This window comes from Salarias fasciatus, chromosome 23 (genome assembly GCF_902148845.1).
Source record: "Salarias fasciatus chromosome 23, fSalaFa1.1, whole genome shotgun sequence".
NCBI classification, from domain to species: domain Eukaryota; kingdom Metazoa; phylum Chordata; class Actinopteri; order Blenniiformes; family Blenniidae; genus Salarias; species Salarias fasciatus.
In genome coordinates, this window is record NC_043766.1 from 21745559 (window position 1) to 21769133 (window position 23575).

At 43.9% G+C, this 23575-nt stretch overlaps 1 protein-coding gene across 3 annotated transcripts; it reads left to right on the plus strand.

Moving 5' to 3' along the window:
• The first annotated feature begins 1127 nt into the window (after positions 1-1127).
• zbtb7a (zinc finger and BTB domain containing 7a) lies at positions 1128-21851 on the plus strand. 3 transcript variants are annotated; one of them, XM_030082671.1, is made up of 4 exons: positions 1128-1271; positions 10486-11049; positions 11743-12635; positions 14674-21851. In XM_030082671.1, exons 2-4 carry the CDS (start codon positions 10564-10566, stop codon positions 15107-15109), a joined length of 1815 nt encoding a protein of 604 aa, XP_029938531.1. In that variant the 5' UTR covers positions 1128-1271; positions 10486-10563; the 3' UTR covers positions 15110-21851. The 3 variants fall into 3 exon arrangements, with proteins under 3 accessions (XP_029938531.1, XP_029938532.1, XP_029938529.1); XM_030082672.1 differs by lacking the exon at positions 1128-1271 and adding an exon at positions 2422-2526; XM_030082669.1 differs by lacking the exon at positions 1128-1271 and adding an exon at positions 7329-7467.
• Positions 21852-23575: the final 1724 nt, after the last annotated feature.

A 23575-nucleotide genomic window follows, 5' to 3' on the forward strand; every position in this document is an offset into this window, starting at 1 on the left:
TTTTTTTCTCTCAGTTGGGCTAAAACATCCACCTGTATCCTCTTCATTTCACTTAGCAAATTACAGCACATGATGACATCAAACACTTACAATTCCTGTGTTTTTCTGAAGTTTCAAAGCTGCCTTTTCTCTAGTGAGTCTGATGCAGGTAAAATGCTGATCTGCTCAACAGTGCCCTCTAGGCAGACGGCTTGCTGCTGCGTCTCTTGGGTTAAGTAGCCCTCATTTGCCCCGCGTCTTTGTCTGTGAGGTGCCTGGGTCATCGTCAAGCCTCGCTACACTGTGGGATTCCTGTGAGACTGAAAGCAAGAGACACCTTTTTGCACACAGCAACGAAATATAAAGGCTGTCTTCTCTTGTGAATGAGAGTTTGCGTTAGTGACAGGTGTGTGGGGAGGGTTTATGGAACAACACAGCTATTAGACATCTCTTATTCTCCATGCCACTCTGTGGCACAATGGCTGGCTTGCGCTCACTGAGAGGGTGTATTGGTGGGCGGTTGGGAGTGGCGCAACATCAAGTATGTGCAGTATAAAATTTACATGTGGGAAAAGTGCCATTCTGCACAGCCACTTTTCGCCTTAGTAATGTCTCCTCTGATGCCTCACCTGTTGGAGCTTGGCAGGTATTATGTACAGAGAGTGTGTATCAAGGGGGTTGCTGGCAGCCCCTACTGTATGTGCAGGAATGTGCCAAGACTTGCTTTTGGGGTGGGACACCATGACCTCAGGCAGTATGGGTGGGTGCGACTCAACTTGCATAGAAAAGGAGAGGAGCAAGAAGAGATGAGGCGGGTGAGGATACACGAGCCTCTCCGCTCGTTTTAAAATTGAAACTACACTTTTCAAGTCTTCATTGAGGAAAGACTGGGTGATGTTAACTGTGAAACTCTTCAGCAGAAAAGCCCGGGTTAATGAGCTGTGTCGCTTCTGATTGACCTAATGGTTTTGCCTACTGCCCCTTTTTTATTGGACAGGAATGTCCATTTTTACTTTTTACATCACAGAAGAGCGAGGGAGAGGACACTGAGAGGGGGGGAATGCTGTTTCTTTAAGAGAGAGAGAGAGTGAGTGAGAGAGAGAGAGAAAGGGAGGGACCTCTTTGCCCTCCAGAAACCAGGAAGGGAATTGAGTTGATCTGCTGCTGCTTGGTTAGCGCATACGGGGCTTTAAGCTGCACAACAGTGAGAGGGAGAGAGAGAGAGAGCTCCGGAGAGGAGGAGAGGAGAGGGCTGAGCTAACCCACAACAAGCACCACCACGGCCATCGCAGGTGAGCTAAAGGCACCCATGCCATCCTCCCTTCTGTCTGCCCTGGGCCTGTCGAAGAGAGCAGAGCAGGGCAGAGGAGGAGAGGAGGGAGGAATGAAGGAGGGGGCCAGAAAGGAGAGTAGGGTGGGGGGGTTGGCCGGAGAGGAGAGGTGGGTCGCAGCAGCAGTCCCTAGTCAAGGTTCCTCTTTTTTTTTTTAATCCTCCTAAAGTACTTCCTCTGTGCTGCTCTGTACCTCTGGGGAATCTTGAGATAAAGTTTATAGGATGTGTTCAAGGCATTAACTTTTCAGGCAGGTGGAAGCACTTAGAGGAGGAGGGAGCAGGGAAAGGAGGAGGCGGCAGCGACAGAGGGGCGGGGGGGTTCTTGAGAGAGAGGGTGGGGGGTACTGATCAAGGAGAAGGTAGACCCAAAAAGATCATGATTGGAGACGGTTCCAGCAATGGCAACAACTTTCTTTGGGACAGTGGAGCAGTCCAGTGCAGGGGAGGTTATGCGCTGTGTGCACAGGGCATGTTGTGGTGGCAATACACTGTTTCAAAGAGGAGTAAGTCACAATTTAGGTCAGGAGTTTTCAGTGTGTCTGAAATGTCACTTGAGTGTGTGGTGATGAAATAATCCACCTTTAATGCTTCAATAAAGCTGTGACATCTGAGTGTGAAATGTGTTTTTTATTTATTTTTTGGTTGCAAAGCTCTGCCCTGTTTGATGGCTGGTCTGTACTTTAATACCTGGCAGCCTGCTAGCAACATACTGTAGTGTATAATTCAGCCCTGAGTGCTTACGTTAGAGCAGCCTTGGAGATAGTGGGGGTGGTGTGGGGCAGTGGGAACTGGGATTCGTAGTCTGCAGTGGGGGCTATAAACAGGTCAAATGGGGTTTCAGAACTATATATCCCAGAGTGCCTTGCCCTTGGCCATCCAGGAAAGGGAACAGCCGCCAGCCTATCCTAGCAAGGAGGTGTGGTGAGTGAGCTGCTGTCAAGCCAATGAGAGAAGGGGATGCGGAGCTGAGTTGTGGGCTGAAAATAGAGGGGGTGGGGTGGAGGTGGTGTGGTTGTGGTGGTGGTGGAGGGGCAGGGGGTGGGGGGTAGGTGTCTGTTTGTGTGGGATCAGGCAAGGGCTTGCCTGTATGACTAGGTCCACTCACAAGTTTCCTGTCTGGTAATGCTCTAGCCCTGCCCAGAGACGGAGGCAGCAGAGCTGGCCGGCAGGCAGGGGAGGCAGATAGGGCCCGGGAAACATTTTCTGCCTATTTGGTAAGCACTACAAGACAGCCACATACTCACACACTCTTGAGTCTTCCAACTGTTAGACCAAGAGAAGGCAGGAAAGCAGAGGAAATAAAAACACATGCATGTTATGAGTGGAGGAGAGTGATAAAGCAGGGGCTTGATGGAGTTCATAGTTCTTGACCCACTTGCAGATGAAAGAGCGAATAGCAAATAGGTCAGAGCTGAGTGCAAGGTGCTGCACATTGTTCTGGTCAGGGAAATTGTCGCAAAGTTGGTATTTACATTGTGCTAACATTTTATCTCTCTGCTTTTATGCTTTTGTGCACTGTGCCATCTTGCTTCACACTGTTCTTTTGACGCTTTCCTCTACTTCAGTGATTAAATGGCACTGCAACTATTATTAGTAGAGTATAACATGAAGACAGTTGCACATCCTGTAGTGCTGCTTCTTTAGTGGTGTTGAAGTAACTCCACACAAACCACCACATCAGATGTTTGCTAGACTGCGGCCGGGCAATCATGCTGATAGCTGACAGTGTGCAGGTGAGGTGTTGAGTAATAGTTTGGTTAGTGACATCTCTCCTTGCTGACGGGCATGATATGTGACACATCTCGTGACAACTGAGTTTCACTGTCAGGTGAAGTCGGCTAAGCTAGTTCTGGGCAATGATAGGAGAAATGTAGGCTCTAGTAACTTTGTGCAATGTTCTGAGGGTCTTGCTGATCGATTGTAGTTGTCCTCAGACAACGGTCCATCTCATGACTTTGTTTTCTTTAAGTCCACTCGCCAGCATCTTGTTAAAAGCTGATTCTAATCTCGCCAGCCATGTAATGCTTGGCTGTAGCCCGTGGTTTGAAGCCTCTACACCAGTCCTGACTGCCTTGCTCGATAACCAGATGCATATTTTTTGGCTGTGCATACTTGTTGAACCCGTTTTTAAACGTGTGGGCACGGAGAGGGTACAGAAAGCGCGCACTGCATGAAGACGCCCAAGTGCTGGGAAGGTTTGTGGAATGCCTCTCAAAAGACAGGAGAAGACAAGCTTGATGGCAGCTTTTATTCAGTTTGATGTCACAAAACTATTAGGTACAGCAAGTGTTGCCGTGATGCTGCCTGCTTAGGTAGCACTGTGAGTGAAAAGTATAGTTATTTCAAGTAAATTCCTGCTAGAGGTTAAACTAGGACGCCATATGTGTTTGTATGCGAGAGTGTGTGCTGCGTGCACGCATGCGCGTGCGTCTGTGTTACCAACAATAGACTCCAGGGGAATTGCAGGGGACTTCGGTGGCTGTGGGCAGGTCCAAGACACCACCCATCAATTTGGCGGTGAGGCTGAATACAGTTTGATATTCCTGTATGTTTGTGCCTACACCACCATGGCCTGAAACTAGCAGGTTCAGACAGACTCAGAAGACAGGTTGCGTGATGTCGCCGTGGCAGTTTGAGGCTTTATTTTAGGGTGAAATGTTGGCCGTGTACGGTATATGATATGTAACCTTCATTATGTTTGCTCCGAGTTTTATTCATGTGGTTAGATGATCTACTGGTGCAGCCACGGTGAGTTTTGTTGTGTGTGTTTTTAACTGAGCAGCATCATTACTTCGCAGCTCCTCTGACATTTCTCTTTAGCTTCCATTGTATAGGTTTGATCATTTTTCTGCAGTTTGAATTGTTTCATCAGCCTCTTCCTTCGTGAATGGCTTCACTTCCCCCTAATGTTTGGTTCCCCTGGTCAGCTGCTTAGTATACCACAGCTTCCAGCCTGGCTAGACAGACAGACCCCTCTCTGTTGTTTTTCTGTTGTTGTGCTAAAGTCTAGGGGGAGTAAAGGGGCTTCTTCTGTTCTCCTCTAGGACATTTATTATGGAGAGGCCAACACAACCTGATCAAATTAGTAGGGGGAGACGAAGAGGCTAGGATGTTTTTCGAAATTGGGGTAAAGATAGATTTAAATTTTCACACTTTCGAGCAGGTATGGTGTAGTAAATTCCGTGCTTTAATATAATGTAAGCACCACATCAGTTAAATATTGCAAGCTTTTATCACCAGTGTAAATATTGGAGACCATAACATATTTTCAGTAAGTTAGAAAAGCCAGCTGATCACAAGGGAATATGACCAATCTGATGGTGTGTGTGTCAGTTCAGAAAATTGAACCGAAATAGAAAAGATGGATGGATTAATTCAAAGGAGAACGAGACTGAGGAGGGTGGGTGGGTCCATGCTGCTTTGCCTCCTCAGCAATGGAAAGGGGAAGTGGGCGATGTGGTGGACACTGTGCAATGCAGAGTCTGAGACAGAGACTGAGCAATGATGAGATGAGAACGACAGATCAGAGGAATAGAGAGACGGAGGTGGGTGGGGGTTGGGGGTCAGACTGTAGGGACAGAGAGATCGAGCAAGCAGAGAACTGGTCATCTGATAACAGAGCGGGTTCTGTTACACGCCTGCCACAGACTCACAGGAAGTCCTCTTTCCCCGATGGACTGCGCATGCACCGAGTGGTGCATCCAGGGTACATCAGGCCCACACACTGACCAAGTGGCCAGTTCAAGCCATGCCGCACCGTGCCGCTCATTGGGTGTCGCGATGTTTCCGAACACATGTGTTAATTTTTCTTTTTTTTTTTGCACTTCCTGGTTAGCAGCATGGCAGTACATGGCACAACACAATACTCAAAGTAAAAGGAACTGAGTGTGTGAATGTGGTTTCATGACAGTACAGCTTGAAAAAGCAAGTGTCCCAAAACACGTGTTCACTCACACCGATTCAAAAAAATTAATCGGGCAGATGAAGTTGTAGCTCATTCTTCTTTATCAAGTTGAACCTCTACATATAAAAAAAAAAAATTGAATTTAAGGAAATTAATAATTCACTTGATTAATTCACAGCATGATAGCTTTTGTCTTCTCTGAATGACCTGATAGATGGATAGATGGATATAATACAGTTTTCACATTTAGTGAAAGACGTTAAAGAATTTTGAAATCATTTGAGTATAATGATGTTATCAAATGTAATAAACTAAGATGAAATCAGTAGTGTAATAAAAACATTTAAAGCTCTAAAATAAGAATAGAATGCTGTTATTATGCTAATTTTCAGATAGTTTAGATTATCCATACTGAACTCGGGTACATCGTTGTTTTTTTTTTTTTTTTTTTTTTTTTTTTTGTTTTGTTTTGTTTTGTTTTTTTTTGTTTTGTTTTTTTCGTTTTTGGCTCGTCTGGAGACTTGCATAAGTCTTACTGATATAACACATACCATCAAAAAACTAAATGCAATAGTGGGGGAAAGTGTGAGTAATGAGTAGCAGTAACTCAGTTTCTTTTTCAGCACAAAATTTACTGTAAGGGCATCATATAACTCCCTGCTCACCTAAACTTTGCCCAACTTGTGGGTGATTACCTTTCCTCTTATTGTAGCAGGTTACACCAGGTAACTGAATGAGATCGCTTAAGTTTATCATTGACATCTGAGCTGGATTCCGAGGCCACCATGTGCTCAGGAGTTATGAGTGAGCTTTTAAGTTTAACACCCTGCCTCGCCCACTACCTTTTCACTGGCTTTGTGTCTGTGTTTTGGCAGTGCTTCCTTGTTAGTTTCTCGTGAATGCTGCCAGGCTACCACCGGCCCTACGCAACTTTTAGTTTTATCTGTCACTTGCCGTCTTCCTGCCTTGCTCCAAATATGACCAATCAGTTTTCCTTCCTACACTGGCAGCGATGAGTCACTTAGCCGTGGCACTTTGTCAAAATCCACTTTTCCTTGGAACTGCCACCCCCTCCCCATTTCAATTATCTTGCAGCGTCCAACCTTGAACCTACATGACCTAAGTGAAGTGATTCCTGTGCAGCCTGGTGTGCTCGACTGTCAAGAAGGCAGTTGAGTTAAGTTCAGGAAATGAGGACAATGGGGGGTGGGGGGTAAAGAAATTATGATGGAAGGCCAGACAGGTTGCTGCTTTGTTCCCATCTCCCTGTATTTAAGTTTTAAATGGTTAAAGCATATTGTCTTGGCAAAAGCTGGGAACCCTTCACAAAGTACTTGTTTTGAAATAACTTCTCTGTATCTATTTCTTGCGACTACAGCAGTTTTTGTTCAGGAGACCAATTTTTCAGTCCGTTTTGTTCAAAATGCTTTTTTTTTTTTTTTTTTTTAACTGAAGTTGCTTTTGGGGTTTCAAATTTAATTTCAAAGTGAAGACAAACTTACAAAGTTTTTTTTTCAAAAGTTTTTACTGAGAAACTGAGAAATAAGCACAAAATAAAGGATGTTTCCTTTATAAAACTTCAGGTCCAAATGTCTTTTCTTTATACACAGCTTTTTTTTTCCCCCTGTATCAGTCTCCTTATGGAGTGTAAGCAGAACTCCATATGTCATTATGTTGAAAACATCAAAGGTCACTTAAGGTGAACAGTTTGTTCAGTTGTATATAGGAATGACTACCACGAGTCAAAGCAAAGAGGGAGATACTCCGAGAGTGGACATTCTGCAGACTACTCAGAAATGATGCAGTTCCCAAATAAAACCCCACTTTTACTGACTACCAACACTAGAGCTTCTAGTCATGTGTTTGTCTTTGAATGACAAGCAAATCTGCTACAGATGTCCCGGCGCAGATACTAACGCATGCCCCGCGCACTCAACAGATATAACAGCAAAACACAAACTGCTTCATAGTAGACTGTTGGGTAGATAAATGGGAGGAAGAAGAAGCACATTACGGATAGGATGAAGGTGATGAGGGCGGGGATGGGATGGGTAGGTCTTGTGTTAAAGCAGTTTGACTTGCAAAGCAGGCCTGGGTGCTCATGGAGTAAGCTCTGAGAGCAAGCCCTTCCCTGGAAGTGGAGCGCCGGGGACACGGACAGCTGCTTTGTGCTGGGCTGCAGGCCTTGTCACCCACAGGCATGAATTAGTGATAAGGAATGTTTCAAGCCATGAGGAGGTGTCAGGATCAGGTTTGTTGCACTGTTTCCTCTTTCTTAGTGTTCTTTGCGGGTTTATTCGGGGACAGGTGACTCCTGCATGCAGAGCTGTGCCTCTATGCTTTCTTGGCACTGAATCAACTTTGTGTCTGTGTGTTAGTTTGTGTGTGCACATGTGTGTTTGTGTGTTTTATCTCCTCTCAGCTCAGCGTCTTTACCCCACAAAGCCGTGACCTTAGGTCAACTCTGTATGTACGGGGCATAACATGCTACGCGGTCTTGCAACAAAGACCGGTCTCCGGCAGGTGCAGTGGATGTCTGCGTTAGATAAAAGCAGGTTGGCTCAGGTCTGGATGGGCTCACAGAGATCTATTTCCACCTGTGAAGGACATGACCGGTAGCCATGTGGTTGCCCTTTCTCTTGCTCTTCCTACCATCTCACTGAGCTCTCGGCCCCTCTCTCCCTCCTGCATTGTCTCCCTTCGTCTTTGTCTCTCTTCCCTCTTTTGGCATATTCAGATGAGGAGTGGGATAACAAAATTTGCCCGCACCATGTCTGACAGTGTGTTTGCGACAGTGCTTTGTTCAAGATGTTTGCCCTGTTTGTAGTTTGTGCGGCTGGTGGCCTGTCAAAAATTGTATTGAGTTTGAAGCAAGTACAATCAGGAACAAGTGAAGTTAAGTGTTGAATTTTCAGTCTCAATCAAACACGAATCTATGTGACCAGATGTACTTCAGTGAGCTTTATTTTCTTTTTGTAAATGTACCTAAATTAAACACGTAGACCTCTCATTAGCACTAAACACGCTAAAACAAACATTGCGCTTCAGTTTCCCACCAGACTGCCGCGACACAGAAATTTCTCTATATTGTGACCTGTGGGACGAAGATACATGTCATAAATATCTGGGTGCGGAGGCAGACAGGCACATTTCTTTTTTTTTTGTTGGGGTGGGCGAACATCGAAGAGAAGAGGAGAAGTGAACAGGTGTGAAAGAGGAGAGGCAGCCAGGTTTGGCAGGTTTGGTATTAAGGTGTAGTGTACAAGCATACCACAAGGCTTGATCTGAAGGAATGTCATTTGAACGCCTGGCGCTTGCAGAGAGCAACACGTTCAACCCATCCCTGCCTCCCCTGAGCCTCGCCCCCTGCTGGGTCTCCCTGGCAGATGGAGAAGGAAGGGGAGGAGGGTGTTGATGTCCTATATGTGTGTTTATGAGCGTGTGTGCTTTGTGTGTTATTGATATCTCCGTGATGTTACAGCCTTTGCTGTTGTGAGTGTGCGAACAGAGAAATCGAGGATGGCTTGTTCTGCCGAAACCCCCCTCCCACTGTGCAGGCTTCAGTCGATCATTTTAATCTCCCCCCCACACGTGAGCAAGGGGACAGGCCTTTTCTGAAACTTGGCACACAGTGCAGGGTGGGGTAACCAGCTCAGACCGGATTGACAACCTCCCTTTTTAATACTGTTCCCTCGCAGCTTGTTGCGTGTCCTCTTCCTCCTCCTGTAGAGTTTTTTCCACAGGGTCTGCTCTGGCAGCCCCCACTCCTCCCTCCAGTCCCCCTCCTCCTCTCTCGCTTCTCTCCCTGCCTCTCAACTGATACAGTGTGCATAGGCTGCGCAACCCAGCTCCCAGCATGCACTCTGATCCCCACAACCCTCTGCCTATCTGTCCTCCATGACCTCACGCCTGATTCCTTGCACGGGTGCATGCACACGCCCACCGTTGTAGGCATACGAGGAGACGGCCACCCGGCCACCTGCACATGTATGTGCTGAATAAACATCTTCAGTTAGTCATTCACACATTCATGGTGTTTTTTGCCAGAAAAAGACTAAGTTTTTTTAGGTTACTATTTATCTGGGACATCAGAATTTTGTGCAGGTCAGCATCTTTCTACATTATAATCGGTCTTTATTTACACCTGTGTTGTCAATGTAGTGGTTTAAATATCAGATCTCAGTGGAGTTAATGAGGATCTGTCATTGCTTTATACCTTCTCACCACTTAATTGAGACGCTGTCAGGACTTTTGATTTCAGTTGAAAGGTTATGAATTGTTCAATTTCTTGTATTGACTAATGTATGCTTTCAGCACTCCTCATCTAAATTTTACACGCAGCAATAAACTTATTAAAATAGAAAAAGTTAATCTATATGTTAGTGGCCCGTGAAGCATTAAAGCATTTGTCATGTTGAAGTGGATCGTTTTTGGCTATTGCTATTTTGTCATAGTAAATCATTTGTTCTTTTGTAATGAAAGGATATACTGTATATCAATGGAACTTTGAGTGTGTTTTGTTGTAAAAAATAAAATCAGTTATTGAATAACAATGAGACCTAAAAGCATTTTTATTATAATTTTAATGAGTGACAGAGACAGTTTGAGCATAATTTAAACAAAGTTAAACTAAATATGGAAAAACTAATGGTTCAGTTTGCAGTTTTTTTTACTGTTTTACATCAGTCTCAACTTGTCATAGGTTTATCTCTTTGCATTTGTAATTCTTGGAATTACTTTTTATACAAGAAATCATATTCCTTTGTAAACTTGAATGTTGATTGTCAGAGCAGTTTTGTCCAATACTCAACTACACCAGCTTACATTTTTCAAAACACACCTCAAAATATATACCTCAGAGTATTTGTCTTCCTCGTTCTGATCTCCTGTACGCTGTTACACAACCACAAAACTTTCCTTACTGGGGGTGGGTCTCGCTCAGTCGGTAGAGTGGGTTGTCTCCTGTTAGGAAGGTTGCAGGTTCGATCTTCGATAAATAGAAGTGTCATTTAGCCGCCTCCATCGCTGTGTCAACGTGTGTGAATTGGTGAATGTGACAACACTGTAAAGCTTTGGGGGCTGATCAGTCAATGGAACAAGTTCTGTATATATTTACCGTATATTGAACGTCTTCCATAAACAAATTTTGATTCACTTGAATGAATTTTATTCCTCTGACTTGTTTGTACACATGTAAGAAAGTATCTTAAATGACCCCCTCTCCTTCTTTGTTGTTCCCTTTCTCCCCATTCCTCTCTTCTCCCCTCAGGTAGGCAGACTGACAGACGTCAGGACGGATACACGGGTGGGGGCTGTGCTCGGCGGCTCGGCGGCAGGCTGGTGGAAGATGTCGTCAGGAGCCGGTGGGAGGGGCGGAAGGCGGCTCAGGGGAACAGCTAGCAGTGGGGGTGGAGGTGGGAGAGGAGGGGCCGGGGAAGCAGAGGAGGGTCCTGTGGGGATCCCCTTCCCTGAACACAGCGCCGACATCCTGGGGAGCCTGAACAAGCAGCGCCTCAGTGGACTGCTGTGCGATGTGCTCCTGGTCTCCCAAGAAAGGGAGTTCCCGGCTCACCGCTCCGTCCTGGCCTCCTGCAGCTCGTACTTCCATAAGCTTTTCACTTCGGGAGCTGCTGCCGACCAACAGAACATCTACAACATCGACTTTGTGGCAGCAGAGGCCCTGGGAGCATTGCTGGACTTTGCCTACACGGCCACTTTAACAGTCAGTCACAGCAGTGTGGCTGATATCCTTGATGCTGCACGCCTCCTGGAAATCTCACCTGTCCATGAAGTCTGTACACACCTGCTGGACACCAAAGTGCTCTCCCCGCCGGTACAAGACCTTTACAAACCTACCTGTGTTTAAAGTCAGATATCAAACTGCATCTGAGCAGAGCGATTCGTGTTGAGTAGTAATGCTGTGCAACGGCAATGCTTTATTTGATATGTTTTTCTGGATCAGTCATGTAGGGGTGGGGCTGTTCCTTCATCATACCATTTACTTTATCAAATTGTCACCATAGACAAGCTTACATCATGGCCTTTATCAATGTCACTAACTATGCCAAACACACTCACAACGTTGGGGTTAGTTCAACACTTACTCATGCTGAGCCAACAGCACTTGTGGAGGGAGAGCATGCTCTTTCACACAATACAGATAAAGCACAAACCAGCTAGACTTGAAAATGATATAGTGTATCACTATGCTTCTTGTCATGTGATAATCACAGCTACAATTCACTTTGACATGTGAAAACCTTTACATGCTCCAGGGTGATTAATGCCAAATGGTTCCACTAATAGTTATCCACATTGGCCTGTCTGTGATTTTACACACAAGCACTCCAGTACTGATTTTTTTTTTAAGTGATATGCGTTGCCTTAGTTGTTTCCTCTTCCTGACATGCATGCATGATTGTACTATTATGCTCGGTTAACACTTAGAGTGCAGGTCTTTCTGTCACGTGACTGAGAAATATTTGCTCTTTCATTCACTGTTTTGTTTGTTGTTGTTTTTCAATAGGCGGGCTGTGAGCGACGGGATGAAGAGGTAGATGAGGAGGGAAAAGGCAGAGGAGTTCGAGAGCAGGGGAACCGGGCGCGGGCCCGGGAGTACCTGGAGTACTTCCAGAGAGGGGCGCACTTCAGCAGCAGCTGCAGCACGCCAGAGCTCAGGGATCTGCCCACACACCTGCACTTTAACCATGGCAATGGGGGCGTCCCCAGCAATGGGGCTCCCGCTGGCCCTGGTGAGTACTACTCCCCCCTGGCCCTTGCTTTGTCCCAAGCCACTACCCAAGAACCAGAGGAAGAAGACGAGGATGAAGATGAAGATGAGGATGGCGAGGCGGCGGCGCAGGGCAACGGTGCAGGCCTGGGGACACCATACTACCCTCCGTCTCAAAACGGGCACTTCTACCTGCCTTCTGAGTCGAGGTTGGGTCAGGAGACAGAAGTGGAGGACAGTGGTAGGGAAGCCATGGCGAGGGAGCGGGGTTCAGCCAGCGCCCTCCTACAGCAGATGATGGACTCCATTGAGAGGCAGAAGGAGCGTGCAATGACCGGGGAGGAACCAGGAGATGGGGACGACCCCGACATGGAATTTTACTTGAATTACTTTAGCAGCACACAGCATGAGGATCCAGCTTCTGCTGCTGTGACACAGGGAGTGCCGTCGCTCTGGTTACCACGAGGCACCACAGGCCAAGAAAGAGTAGCAGGAGAGAGGGGGGTTGGAGAGCGAGCTAGTGGCGGTGGAGGAGCTGGAGGAGAGAGGAAGATGCGCTCTAAGGCCTTCCAGAAGTGCCCCATATGCTCCAAGGTCATTCAAGGAGCAGGCAAGCTACCCCGCCACATCAGAACGCACACGGGAGAGAAACCCTATGAGTGCGCCATCTGCAAAGTGCGCTTTACCAGGTAAGCCCAATTAATGAAGTGACTAACTCATGTCACATGTACTAATAGTCTTGGTCTTGGCACAGTAGACAAACAGCCCAGCAGTGGGAAACACGGCAAAGCCAAGTGCAGGAGTATTAGCACTAACCAACTTAGCTTTGTATTACGAGGCTGAACAGTTTGTGAATCTAAATGTTTACTTTGATCTCGGACAGATTGAGTACTGACCGGTTTTTTTATGTTCCACAAATCCTAATCACCCTGGCATGTAAGGTATTGCAGCACTGAGAGAGGGGCTGGATGGTTATAAAGGTCTGTTTTATTGTGACACCCTTCATAGCAAAGTCCTGGAATTTTAACATAGGGGTCCTATAAAAGAAGGCTGTGCCATGGTAGTGTTATCTAGTGTGAGGCTGCTATAAAATGCTGTTCTGATACAGAGGGGGATTACAGGTCCTGGATGGTGCTCTGTGTGCACCAATGCAGCAGTGTGAACTTTTGATCTCTGGTTATGTTGATTATTGCCCATGGCAGAGTAGTTACACCACCCCCTCCTCTCTCTGTCACTCCTTTACTTCTCTAATGAAATCTGCCATGTGCTACTCAGATAAATGTGACGAGTCAAGAGAGGGGGACTTCAGAATGCACACGGTTTCCACGTATTTGAGGCCTGCCGCTTCCTTGAAATAATTCCTTTAATTAATTAATCAGTCGACTTGAGCTGGAAATAGATGCAGTAGGCCAGAAATACCCAGAACCTCTGCTGGCATGGCAGGCAGGGAAGACCAATCTGAATTTACCTTCCAGCTAAATTCGACTGGCAGTGGGAAGGGGCCATTGTAATCTTAATCCTGTTTGATCAGGGTTAAGAGTGTGCCTCTCACAGTAATAAATCACTCCTGTCCTTTAAATAATTCACCCCTGTCATTGTGACACTTTGCTGCAAGGCAGCTTGAGTCTTTTCATGCTTGTGTTTGTATATTTCTCTTGACCTTGGTGCATGCTTCATTGTTAATTTTTATATTTAGGACACAAACTACGCTGACCTGGTAGGGTGGCACTGGTTTATTTGTGTGCTTATATGACAGATAATCCACTTACCCACATATACACACACACACATGCTTGTGTTTGTGTGTTCGAATAGAGTTGGGTTAACAACACTTGTTTGCTTAGAAGACCTCTGCCCTGAGTACTGAAGAGATAGACCATTTAAGAGATAGCAAGGGCTAAAGGGGGGAGGTAAGGACAAGAGTCAGATGAGGGCCTAGGCAGCCTGATCAAGTGTAGTGGGCAGTACATCTTTGCAAATTAAAAGGAAAAAAAAAATTGAAAGTAATGAGATGATATCAGATTTGAAGAAGTTTAAGCCTGCTTTTGGAATTGCAGGTTAGTGTCCTGTGTATAAATTGTTGGGAGTTATGTTTTCTGGGCTAGCAATTTGATTTTCTGTGGTGTGACACGTATTGCTATGCAAAATTTTATCAATGCTAGTTATGAAAATAGCTGTTCAGGTGAAGGGTCATTTATTGTTTTAGTAGTAGCCAACTATAAACGTAAAATGTTCAAATTTAGTTTGAAATTTTAAACTGCAGAGGTTTTTCAAGAGCTGATTTTTTTTTTCTTCACATTAAAGAAGACAAATGGATTCGTAGTTTGTTTTACAACTTGTGTTTTCCGCAAACGTCTGACAATGGAAAACTGACACATTGAACATTGAGCCCGTTGTTGACTCTTGTCTGCAACTGCTGAGATAGAAATGTAAAGTGTGTGGCTCCTCCCTTGTTGACTGGCCACATCATGGACAGGGTTGGAAGACATCCAAAAGATAGCTGTTTTAAGAGAAAATAAAACAATCTAAGTTACATTAAGTTGTTGCGCATATCTATGAACATATTGATGAAGCTTTTCAAGTAATAATGTAATTGTTTATGACACAAAAACATTAATCCTTTTCATTTGAGTGCATTCAAATGCGTGTGTCCTATCTAATCCTTAAATGCTTGTCATTTGCTGTGAAATTGTTTGTGATGTCGTTTATTATTTCTGTCCCTTTCAGGCAAGACAAGCTCAAGGTTCATATGCGGAAACATACAGGAGAGAAGCCTTACCTGTGCACACAGTGTGGAGCAGCGTTTGCTCACAACTACGACCTGAAGAACCACATGCGTGTACACACTGGCCTGCGCCCCTATCAGTGCTCAAGCTGCTTTAAGACGTTTGTGCGCTCGGATCACCTGCACCGCCACCTCAAGAAAGATGGCTGCAACGGTATCCCCTCTCGTCGAGGCCGAAAACCTCGGGTGAGAGAGCCTGGGCTTCTGGAGCCCCCACTGGGCTTGTTGAGCCCCGGCTCCGAAACAGGCATGGGGCCTCGTACCATCAAGGGACGGCGGCGCTCTGATGCAAACTTAGCAGCGGAGGTAGAGGGTGCTGCTGAAGCACATGCACAGAGTCCTCAGCTGCAGGAGCTGGCAGGGGAGCCAGGGCCCTGATACTACAGGGGTGACAAGGACACTGCTGGACACTGTAGTCACTCTGCACCGCCTGTGAGACAGGTCTGTGAACAGAGGAGGAAAAAAAACATGCAAAGGCAATTTAGAAAAAAAAAAAACAACAAAACAACTAACTATTCCTCTATAAACCAAATCAGGGTGTCACAAAAATCTAATCTTTATATTTCTTTCTCCTATTACTTTAAGAAATGGAGTAGACTTGCAAGCACTTGAGTTGTTTTATTTGTTAAAGAGCAAAGAACGCTTCAAATCATGCACCCATGACGTCCACTTTCTGGGCCATTTGTTTCTTTGTAATATTTGGGGTTTTATACATTGGCATATGTGCTTAGGCAAATGTATGATAGATAGAAAGAAACTCTGAGCAACTATGCAGTTAATTTAGATTTTTATTGGTTTTGTCCTCACAGCCTTCAAGCTCTGAGAAAGGTGTCTGTCAAGCACCTTCTGGCTGCTGTACGGGTGAAGCGAGGACAAATCCTCCCAGTGAAAACAACTCTTTTTCTATTCTTTTGCAGTCTGAAATGTACAGTTACCATAGAAACAACAATATGGCATATGCAAGAAAAACTCACCACAGTTTTGATGCAACAGTTTTCTCTCTCTAAATGTTCCAGAAAGAATCAGGCAAGGGTTTGATTGAAGTGTTACTTACTCTATAAAATGAATTTTAGGAATCTATGGTTTGTCTTATTGAACAACAAATTTGCAATGAGTCGAATCCACTTTATTGGGGGCTCACCAATTGCAGGACTAGGGAATATGAGGGGTGAAGGGTTTGTGTTTTTAAAGCACTACCATTGTCAATGTATCTGTTGGCTTTACTACGTTGCCTCTTATCCCTCACAACCCTGCAATGTCAGCATATTTGTTTTTCCTATTTGATTTTGTCTTAATTTTTTTGTCGTTCCTATTTGTTGACTGCTTTGGGTACTTGACACTTTATAATTGTATACATGTATATACAGCAGGTGGTGATATGACATTGGACCCCTCTTAATGCTGAGGTGTACTTACCAATCGCGTTTTTTCCTCTTAGGCTTGATGTCATATTTCTCACAGAGTGAAGCTCATGGGTGAACGAAACAAACTGTATGAATGTTCAACGTCAAAAAAAAAAAGAAACATTGTGTCACCCATTTGTCCTAAACTTAACACTTGACATGTATAGTTCCTGCCCAAAGGATGAGGAGGTCGAATGAATGAATGTGCTTAACTTTTGTGCAGTTTTTCGGAATCTGTCCTTGTGTGACAAGGCGCGGGTAGCATTTAACCAACCGCAGGTTAAAGGATTGGCAGGGAGCCCAAGTGAGAGAGTGACAAACAGTACGACGGAGAGATAGATGAGCACCTTTTTTTCTATGTTTGCACAGCTTTACTAAAGATATCCAACAGAAAGAGAGCGAGAGAAGGAGAGGTATATATAAAGGAAGTGGGTTGGTGTTGTGGAGGTTTGTGGATCAAGCTTATTCCAATCTTTTTGCCCTAGGGACCACACAACCGTACGGTAACCTGTATGATGAAGAGAGCAATAAATACCTGTCCAAATTGGGAGGCCAAATAGGAGCGCAGCTGCAGCTGGTTGATGGGGGAGGGGAACGAGGGGAAGGGGAGGGGGATCTCACAATGTCTGTTGCATTCCAAAAAATAATCTCCCCCAGCTCAGCCACGTTTCCAGGCAGGAGGGGATCAAATCAGGCCTTTTCTCTCCCTCTCTCTCCCCCTGTGTAGTCCTCTAATGCCCCCGAACCAGCCTGGAGGGGATATTATTATATTAGAGCCTGGTGTTACTGTGGAGAGGACGCCTGGTGCTGGCAGTTTAGTGTGCAAAAGTGTTTACATGTACGTGTGTTTGCGTGCATATGTGTGCGTGGCAGCCAGGGTCCCTCTGGCCACATCATCAGTGTGTGAGTCAGCCACAGCCTGTTCAAACATGCACCCTGAGCTGACAGCCCTAGTGCACTTTCTCTCTCACACGCACACACACACACACACACACACACACCCTCAGACTTGCTGGGTCCAGGTATCCTCTAGAGAAGGGGGAAAACACCAGATCTGACATATCGGTTTCAGTTTTGTCCGTGACTCCGTACATCTGAATATTTCAGTCTTAAATTATTCATGTAATGTTAATAATCTCTAAATGCAATGTTATTTTCCATACAACTACATTCAGCATTTAAGACAAGAGACGATGCGTGAGATGCAGAAATCCCCTTTCATCAGCCCGCAATTTTTTTTTTTTTTTGCAGTAGTGCTGTAGATGAGCTATCAATCATTTAGCACCTTAATTGGATCGAAGCAGGTTATGAATGCACTTTGTTACTGAGATGGGCACTTTTGTCAACAAAACGGGTACTATGAAACAAACCAGTTGCAATTGAGATCATTCCATTTAATTTCAGTCCACAGTGGAGATGTTGACCTCCTTCTCTGGTTTTGTTCAGGTTTTGACGACAAGCTGCCAAAAAATTAAGCAAAAAACTTCATAGGTAATCAAACGAGTAATATACGAGTTTAAATCTCTGCAGGAGAGGCCTATAAGCATGTTGGGTTTTGTGACCTAAACTAAAAAAAAAATAATAATAATCAATCCATGTAACTGAAAGCACTTGAAATTAGCTGTAAAAAGAAATCTAGTGATTGTCTTTGTGTCTTAATGTAAAGTAATGGGTTAGAAGGCAGAGGCATACAAAGAAGAGAGGGCACTGTGTGTGCGAATGGATGGATGCTTTTTTTGGGGGGGAGGTGGGGGGGGGCATATGTGCACAAGCATGCACTGCTGGCTGGCAGGTTGGAGGGTCTTAGGACTACTCTGGATAAACAAACTTTGTGTCTGGCCCATCTGTTCACCAGCTACTCTCATAACTACACGTGTTCTCAGAGGAACTACAGTTATAACAGGTCCGTGCTACCGCTGGAGCAAAAATACCATATTGTAAAACAACCCATTGGACAGTTGCTTGTTTACTTCATAGCGCTCTTGGTGCACATTTGCATCACTCTTTGTTTACCCTTGTTGGTCATTGTCAGGGCTGGCAAGGTCTTGAGAGTTTCAGTTTCTATTTTTGCTTCTTCGTTATGATAAAGATGGGGTTTATTATTGCACAGTTTGACTCCTACAGACAGACCAGTGTATGCTGGGTAATATAATGTCTACTCAGTTTGTGTACAGTGGTACTTGGCTTCAATTGCTTACACCCACTTTGTCTTTTGGCAGAATTTTACCTGTCGAACCTGAGAGCCATCTTATACTTAAATCTTAATATATTTCCCCAAATGTCTTATGTTGTGTGTTGATTAACCAAAGCTTTTTGGCCTCCATTAAGTCTGTTGTCGACTAGATATATGGAAAGTACATGTATAATTCATCCAGACTGGGCCTCCATGACTAAGCCACACACAGGTGCCCTCCTCTCAAATACATATGCAGAAATGTGTGTGGGATCGTACAAATATTTACTTGAGTTTTGCTTTCTCTCACTATTTGTGTCCTTGTGAGGAATGAAATCAGAGGTCTAAGGATGTGTAGCTTCTACACCTGCTTTTCTTAAAATGATGTGTTGTGCTACAGCTGTTTTTTTCCATGGCTGTGTGTGTGTGTGTGTGTGTGTGTGCATGTGTGCGTGCATGTTTGGGGGGCTGGGCTTATGTTTTTGGGATGCTGTGCCAGGTGGGTGGGGTAAATGGGTGCTTGGGGGGGGGGGGGTTATGGATAAAAGCCTGATAGCACTGGAAATGGTGCTTTAGCTGAGAGAGCAAAAGTTTGCACTAATGTTAATTGTCCTTGTCCTGCTTATTAAGGACAGGAGACCTCAGAAAGGCCGGCGAGTTTTCATGAGCACAGAGCTAATACTCAATGGTCTCAAGAGTCCATCCATCCCCTCCATAGAAATAATCATGTATAGTGTATTAAGGAATACAGACGTCCAGCAACAACAAATACCAAAGGAGAAAAAAAAAAACATGGCTTTCATTCAAGTCACTGGGCATTGTAAGCTACTAATTTAATGTTGGATTAATGGAGTTTTACTATTTGAACTGAAGGCTCTTGAAAAGAGATTCCGGATGTACTTTGTAATGGAAGTAAACTATATTTGCTCTTTACAATAAGAAATAATCCATGAATAAGACATTTAGACAAACAGCAATGCATTTGATATTTGACTGTCTTGATCTGATGATGGAGATGTATTGTGTGAAGTTGCCAGAGATGATGATTCCAGTTTTTTTTTTCCTTAAAGTCAAACATGAGAGCTCCCTCTTGTGTTAAGTTCACTGATGAATAATGATGAAACATGATGTTGCTTTGAAACACTGTTCTCTGATCACTGCTGAATTGGATGATTTCAGTTTTTCTGCAAACTGAATCTAAATGTTCTCTTATTGTAACAGACTCTATTGTGGCCTTGTCTGGGTGTAGCACTAAGCTTGTTGTGTTGTATGTCTTTCAGTCAGTCATATTGTACAGTTTGGGGCTGAGGCTCACTTACACCAGGTGCACAATGCAGCATCGAGGGCCACAGCGTGCCTTACGTGGAACGGGACTGACAAAAACCTTTTTTAAACTATTAGTGCATGTTTTACCACATTTTGGTCCAAATTGCTGTTTGGCTTTGTACTAAAATAATCTTTTGCAAGTTTTACTTGAACAAATAATTTAACAAAATTTTTATTAGAGCTGTGTCTCTATCGACCTCCATGGATCCGCAGTTGGTGTGTCCCCAGCCTCAGCCCCAGACCAACATTACTCTGACACAGGCTACACTGAGACAGACAGATCAAATAGACCTTGATATGTTCTTTTCCTTTGCTATTATTAAAAGAAAATTTGCTGAATCTATCCGAGAAGGCCATAAAACAAAGACAAGAACAACTATGATAGCAATGATAACTGTAAATAATCAAACCAAGCAGGACGGGGTGACTGTTACTATGGTGACTTGTGGCAGCAGAAACGGGGACTGATTGCTTTGCTTTTGTCATTTTGCTGCACACCTGATTTTTTTTTGTGTTTTCCATCAGGCTGTTGATGCACAGCAAGCTGAGCGCAGCATATGCAGTACGGCACTATGCGCAGCGTGGCTCTGGCACTTGCACAGACAGCCCTGGGTCCTTCAGAGAGGCTGGCTGCTGTCTGTTGGCTGCTCTCAGCCAAGAGGGGACAGTTTGCACTTGGAGTCTTTCTCAGTCTCTGGGGATGCAAAGGCTGGCATACAGCGCGTAGGATTAAATACGGGTGGCAGGCCGAATGTTGTTTTCAGGGGTGAGTTTGTGAAGCCCAGGTGATGGACTGTTTGCTGAGAAATGGCTCAGCATTGCTCTTTCAAGCTGTTAGGAATTGCATGGCCACAATAAGAAATGTACCACAAAGGAGGTCGCCACAGATTTCACATTGGGGAATTACAACAATGAGAATGTTGCTGATCTCTTTTGTCTCTATGTAAGTAATACTCAGGTGGAAAATACACTGCTATGCATTAGGTTTCCGTGTCTGCTCGGGTTATGGTATGTCTAATCACCCTCCATGTTACTTATGTCTCCTTTTTCATTCATGTTCATACCAATATCCAACATAATAATTCCCAGAAAGATAAAAACACGAACAGCTCCCATTGTTAAGTGGCTGTGACCAACCTATTTCTCCATCTAATATTGATCCAGAGAATTGTTTGTTGGAGGGAGGGAAGCCACCTGGGAATTGGTGTTATTAGTCAGACTGTAAAATTCTTTGAAAAGAGAGGGGTTTGGAAACGCACAGGGGAGGAAAGGGTGGGTTTCGTGTTCTCCTACTTTCTTCTCCCATTGCTCTCCCTCTCTCTGGACTTAAAGCATACATCTTTGCTGTCGACTGGCCTTTGATCAAAGATCACACACCCTCAGCAGGGGAATCGACGAGAGAGAGAGAGAGAGAGAGAGGAGAGATCGGAAGAGGTGTGGAGGATAAGATCGTTGCAGTCTGTAGTCACCTCAACCAATTTAGGATACATTCCATAACTTCATACTGTGATTCCCACTTTGGAGTTTTTTGGCAGGTGTGATGGACATGAGAGTGAGACAGCAGGAAGAAATGATTAACATTTTATAATGAGCTGTTTCAAAATGCTGTCTGTCTCACCTCACCATACCACTACTGTATGGCAGACATACATGTAGATTGACCGCTCAAAAGGCCCCTTGTTGTAGCGCTATCAAACTGCCTTTTTCAGCTTCTGCGATTGTAAGAAAAGCACTTTGCGAAAGGCCATCCTGTATTTTGTGTGCTTTTATTTCATGGTTATCAATATTGTTATTATCTTGTTGTCCCTGTCTTTTTTTTGTTTTCTCAATGCAAATGATTATTTAAAATAATAAGGATATATGATGAAAAAAAAAAAGAGAAAACTTGAATATTTGGTATCAAGATTGAAGATGCTCCAGCTGCCACCCCATCTGTACACAACGAAATGCATCTCTGTTAAAATACCACCACCCTACCTGTTATGCAGCTTATTGCATCGTCACACAGTGATAATTTCGGGTGGGTGTACGGACTTCCCTCATACTTGCGTTCACTGTCTCGGATCTTGTTGGGAGAAAGGTCATTTGATCTCATTTCTGGAGACTCTTTTTCTTGAAAAAGAAACCTGTATAACAGTTGCAAAGCTTTCTGAGAAGGCTAGCTGTGCTGAATGTTAAACATGCAGTGTTGTATCTACTGCAGAATCTGTCTGCAAAACACCCTGTCTGTGTGCGTGAAGGCTGGATCTGGTATCCATACAGAACTTCAGAGACGGACAAAACGGCCGAATGACCATCATTTATATTTGCAAATCAGTAGAGAAATACGTTTTGGCCTTAACATCCATGTCAGATCAGATCATTACTGCGATAGATTGGAAAGAATAATATTGATGACCATAAGCATTAAATAAACGTATCGTTCCATAAATGACTTGGGAGAGAAGAAATAGGCTACTATTTATAGATTGAATTGTAACTGTGATTATTTTGATTCTTTTACAGAAGGTGTTTTTTTTTGGTTTTTTTTTTTTTTTTGTTTGGATGTAATCTTTAAAGTGGCAGAACATGACCCAGTTCTAAAAATCTGGAAGTTTAAAGAAGTTAAATCTGCCCTGAATCACTCCAGGCAAACAGCCGCTGCTACACATCTCTCTGCGTATTTACACGTCCATTGGCGATGCTCAGTTGTCCACACCCCACTCTGTGTGTCCTAAAGGCAGAGTACCTGCTTACTATTACTGGGTGAATGGACTGGGAGTATCACAGAGTGCAGCAGACAGTGTTTTTCACTCACGACCTATGTGATTCAGTGTAGTTTTGCTTCATAAAGATCTACATTTACAGATTTTTTTTTGTTTTGTTTTTTTTACTTTGAGTAGAAGTCTTGTCAGTCCATAGCTGCAGGGGGGAATATTGGTGATTTATTTTTAAAAAACAATTTGCACTTATGGCGACGAGAAGAAATTGTATTGTATATGAGACCACTAAATCCACACAGTCTAAACCATATAATTCCATTTTGTGTCTTTTTTTTTTTTTTTTTTTTCTTCATTTTTTAATATATCCAAAAAATGTCTGGCATCTGGTTGTCTGGTTTAAAGAATATAAATCTTTCTATTAAAAAACAATGGTTGCAAAGCTTTGTTCGACTGTTTGTTCCAATGCTTCACATCACAAAATGTGTTCCGTGGCTCTTCTGGAGGGTGCTAGTAGGTTTCAGGGTTTAGGCTTCAAAAGTTGATTTTATCACCTTTTGATTTTAAAAATAAATTAATACAGAAAGAAACTTAATATTTTAACAGTTTTAGGATAAACACATTTTTATAAATTGATCCATTGTAGGGGGGTGGGTGGGGGGGTGATATGAGGAAACAGACTATGTTCCTAAGCTATTGGTGTAAAAGTAACAGAAGCATTTATTAAGTTCCCAAGTTTTTAAGATATGCATCAAACTACCTCAAGAAGAGTTATCCTATTGTCAGTGGGTTCCTACAGCCATTAAAAACACAGTTGAATCCACACTTCTCTGCAGCAGAAAAATTCATGCTCTCAATTGAGCCTTAATGCACAACATTTCCTATCAAATTTTTCACAGGGACATGCGTTTGCCTTATGAGGATCTAATGCACTACACACGCCAATAAAAACAATCAGTTCCACAAACTTACCAGAAGAGGGCAGTATTATCTCTATTATCGATAAATGGACGCAAGGCTCCTGATGCTCCGCCATGCATCACTGCTGTCTCTCATTGGCGATAACTGACATTTGCCTGACAGGACAGCACTTAGTGCACATTTTTCCAGAGTTTAGACACAGCAATATATGAAAGGTTTTAAACTCATGAGATGTAGATATTAAGATGCATTACAAAAAAAATTACAATTGCAAATCTAAAAATATAAATTAAAAAAAAAGAAAAAAAGAAGAGCTCAAGTT

What these genes read in the sequence shown, in the direction of transcription:
- zbtb7a (XM_030082669.1), top strand. Translation starts at nt 7,435, where the DNA reads ATGTTTCAAGCCATGAGGAGGTGTCAGGATCAG. An exon ending in TGAGGAGGTGTCAGGATCAG is followed by an intron (nt 7,468 to 10,485) that starts GTTTGTTGCACT and finishes TTCTCCCCTCAG; the next exon opens with GTAGGCAGACTGACAGACGT. An exon ending in CCAAAGTGCTCTCCCCGCCG is followed by an intron (nt 11,050 to 11,742) that starts GTACAAGACCTT and finishes GTTTTTCAATAG; the next exon opens with GCGGGCTGTGAGCGACGGGA.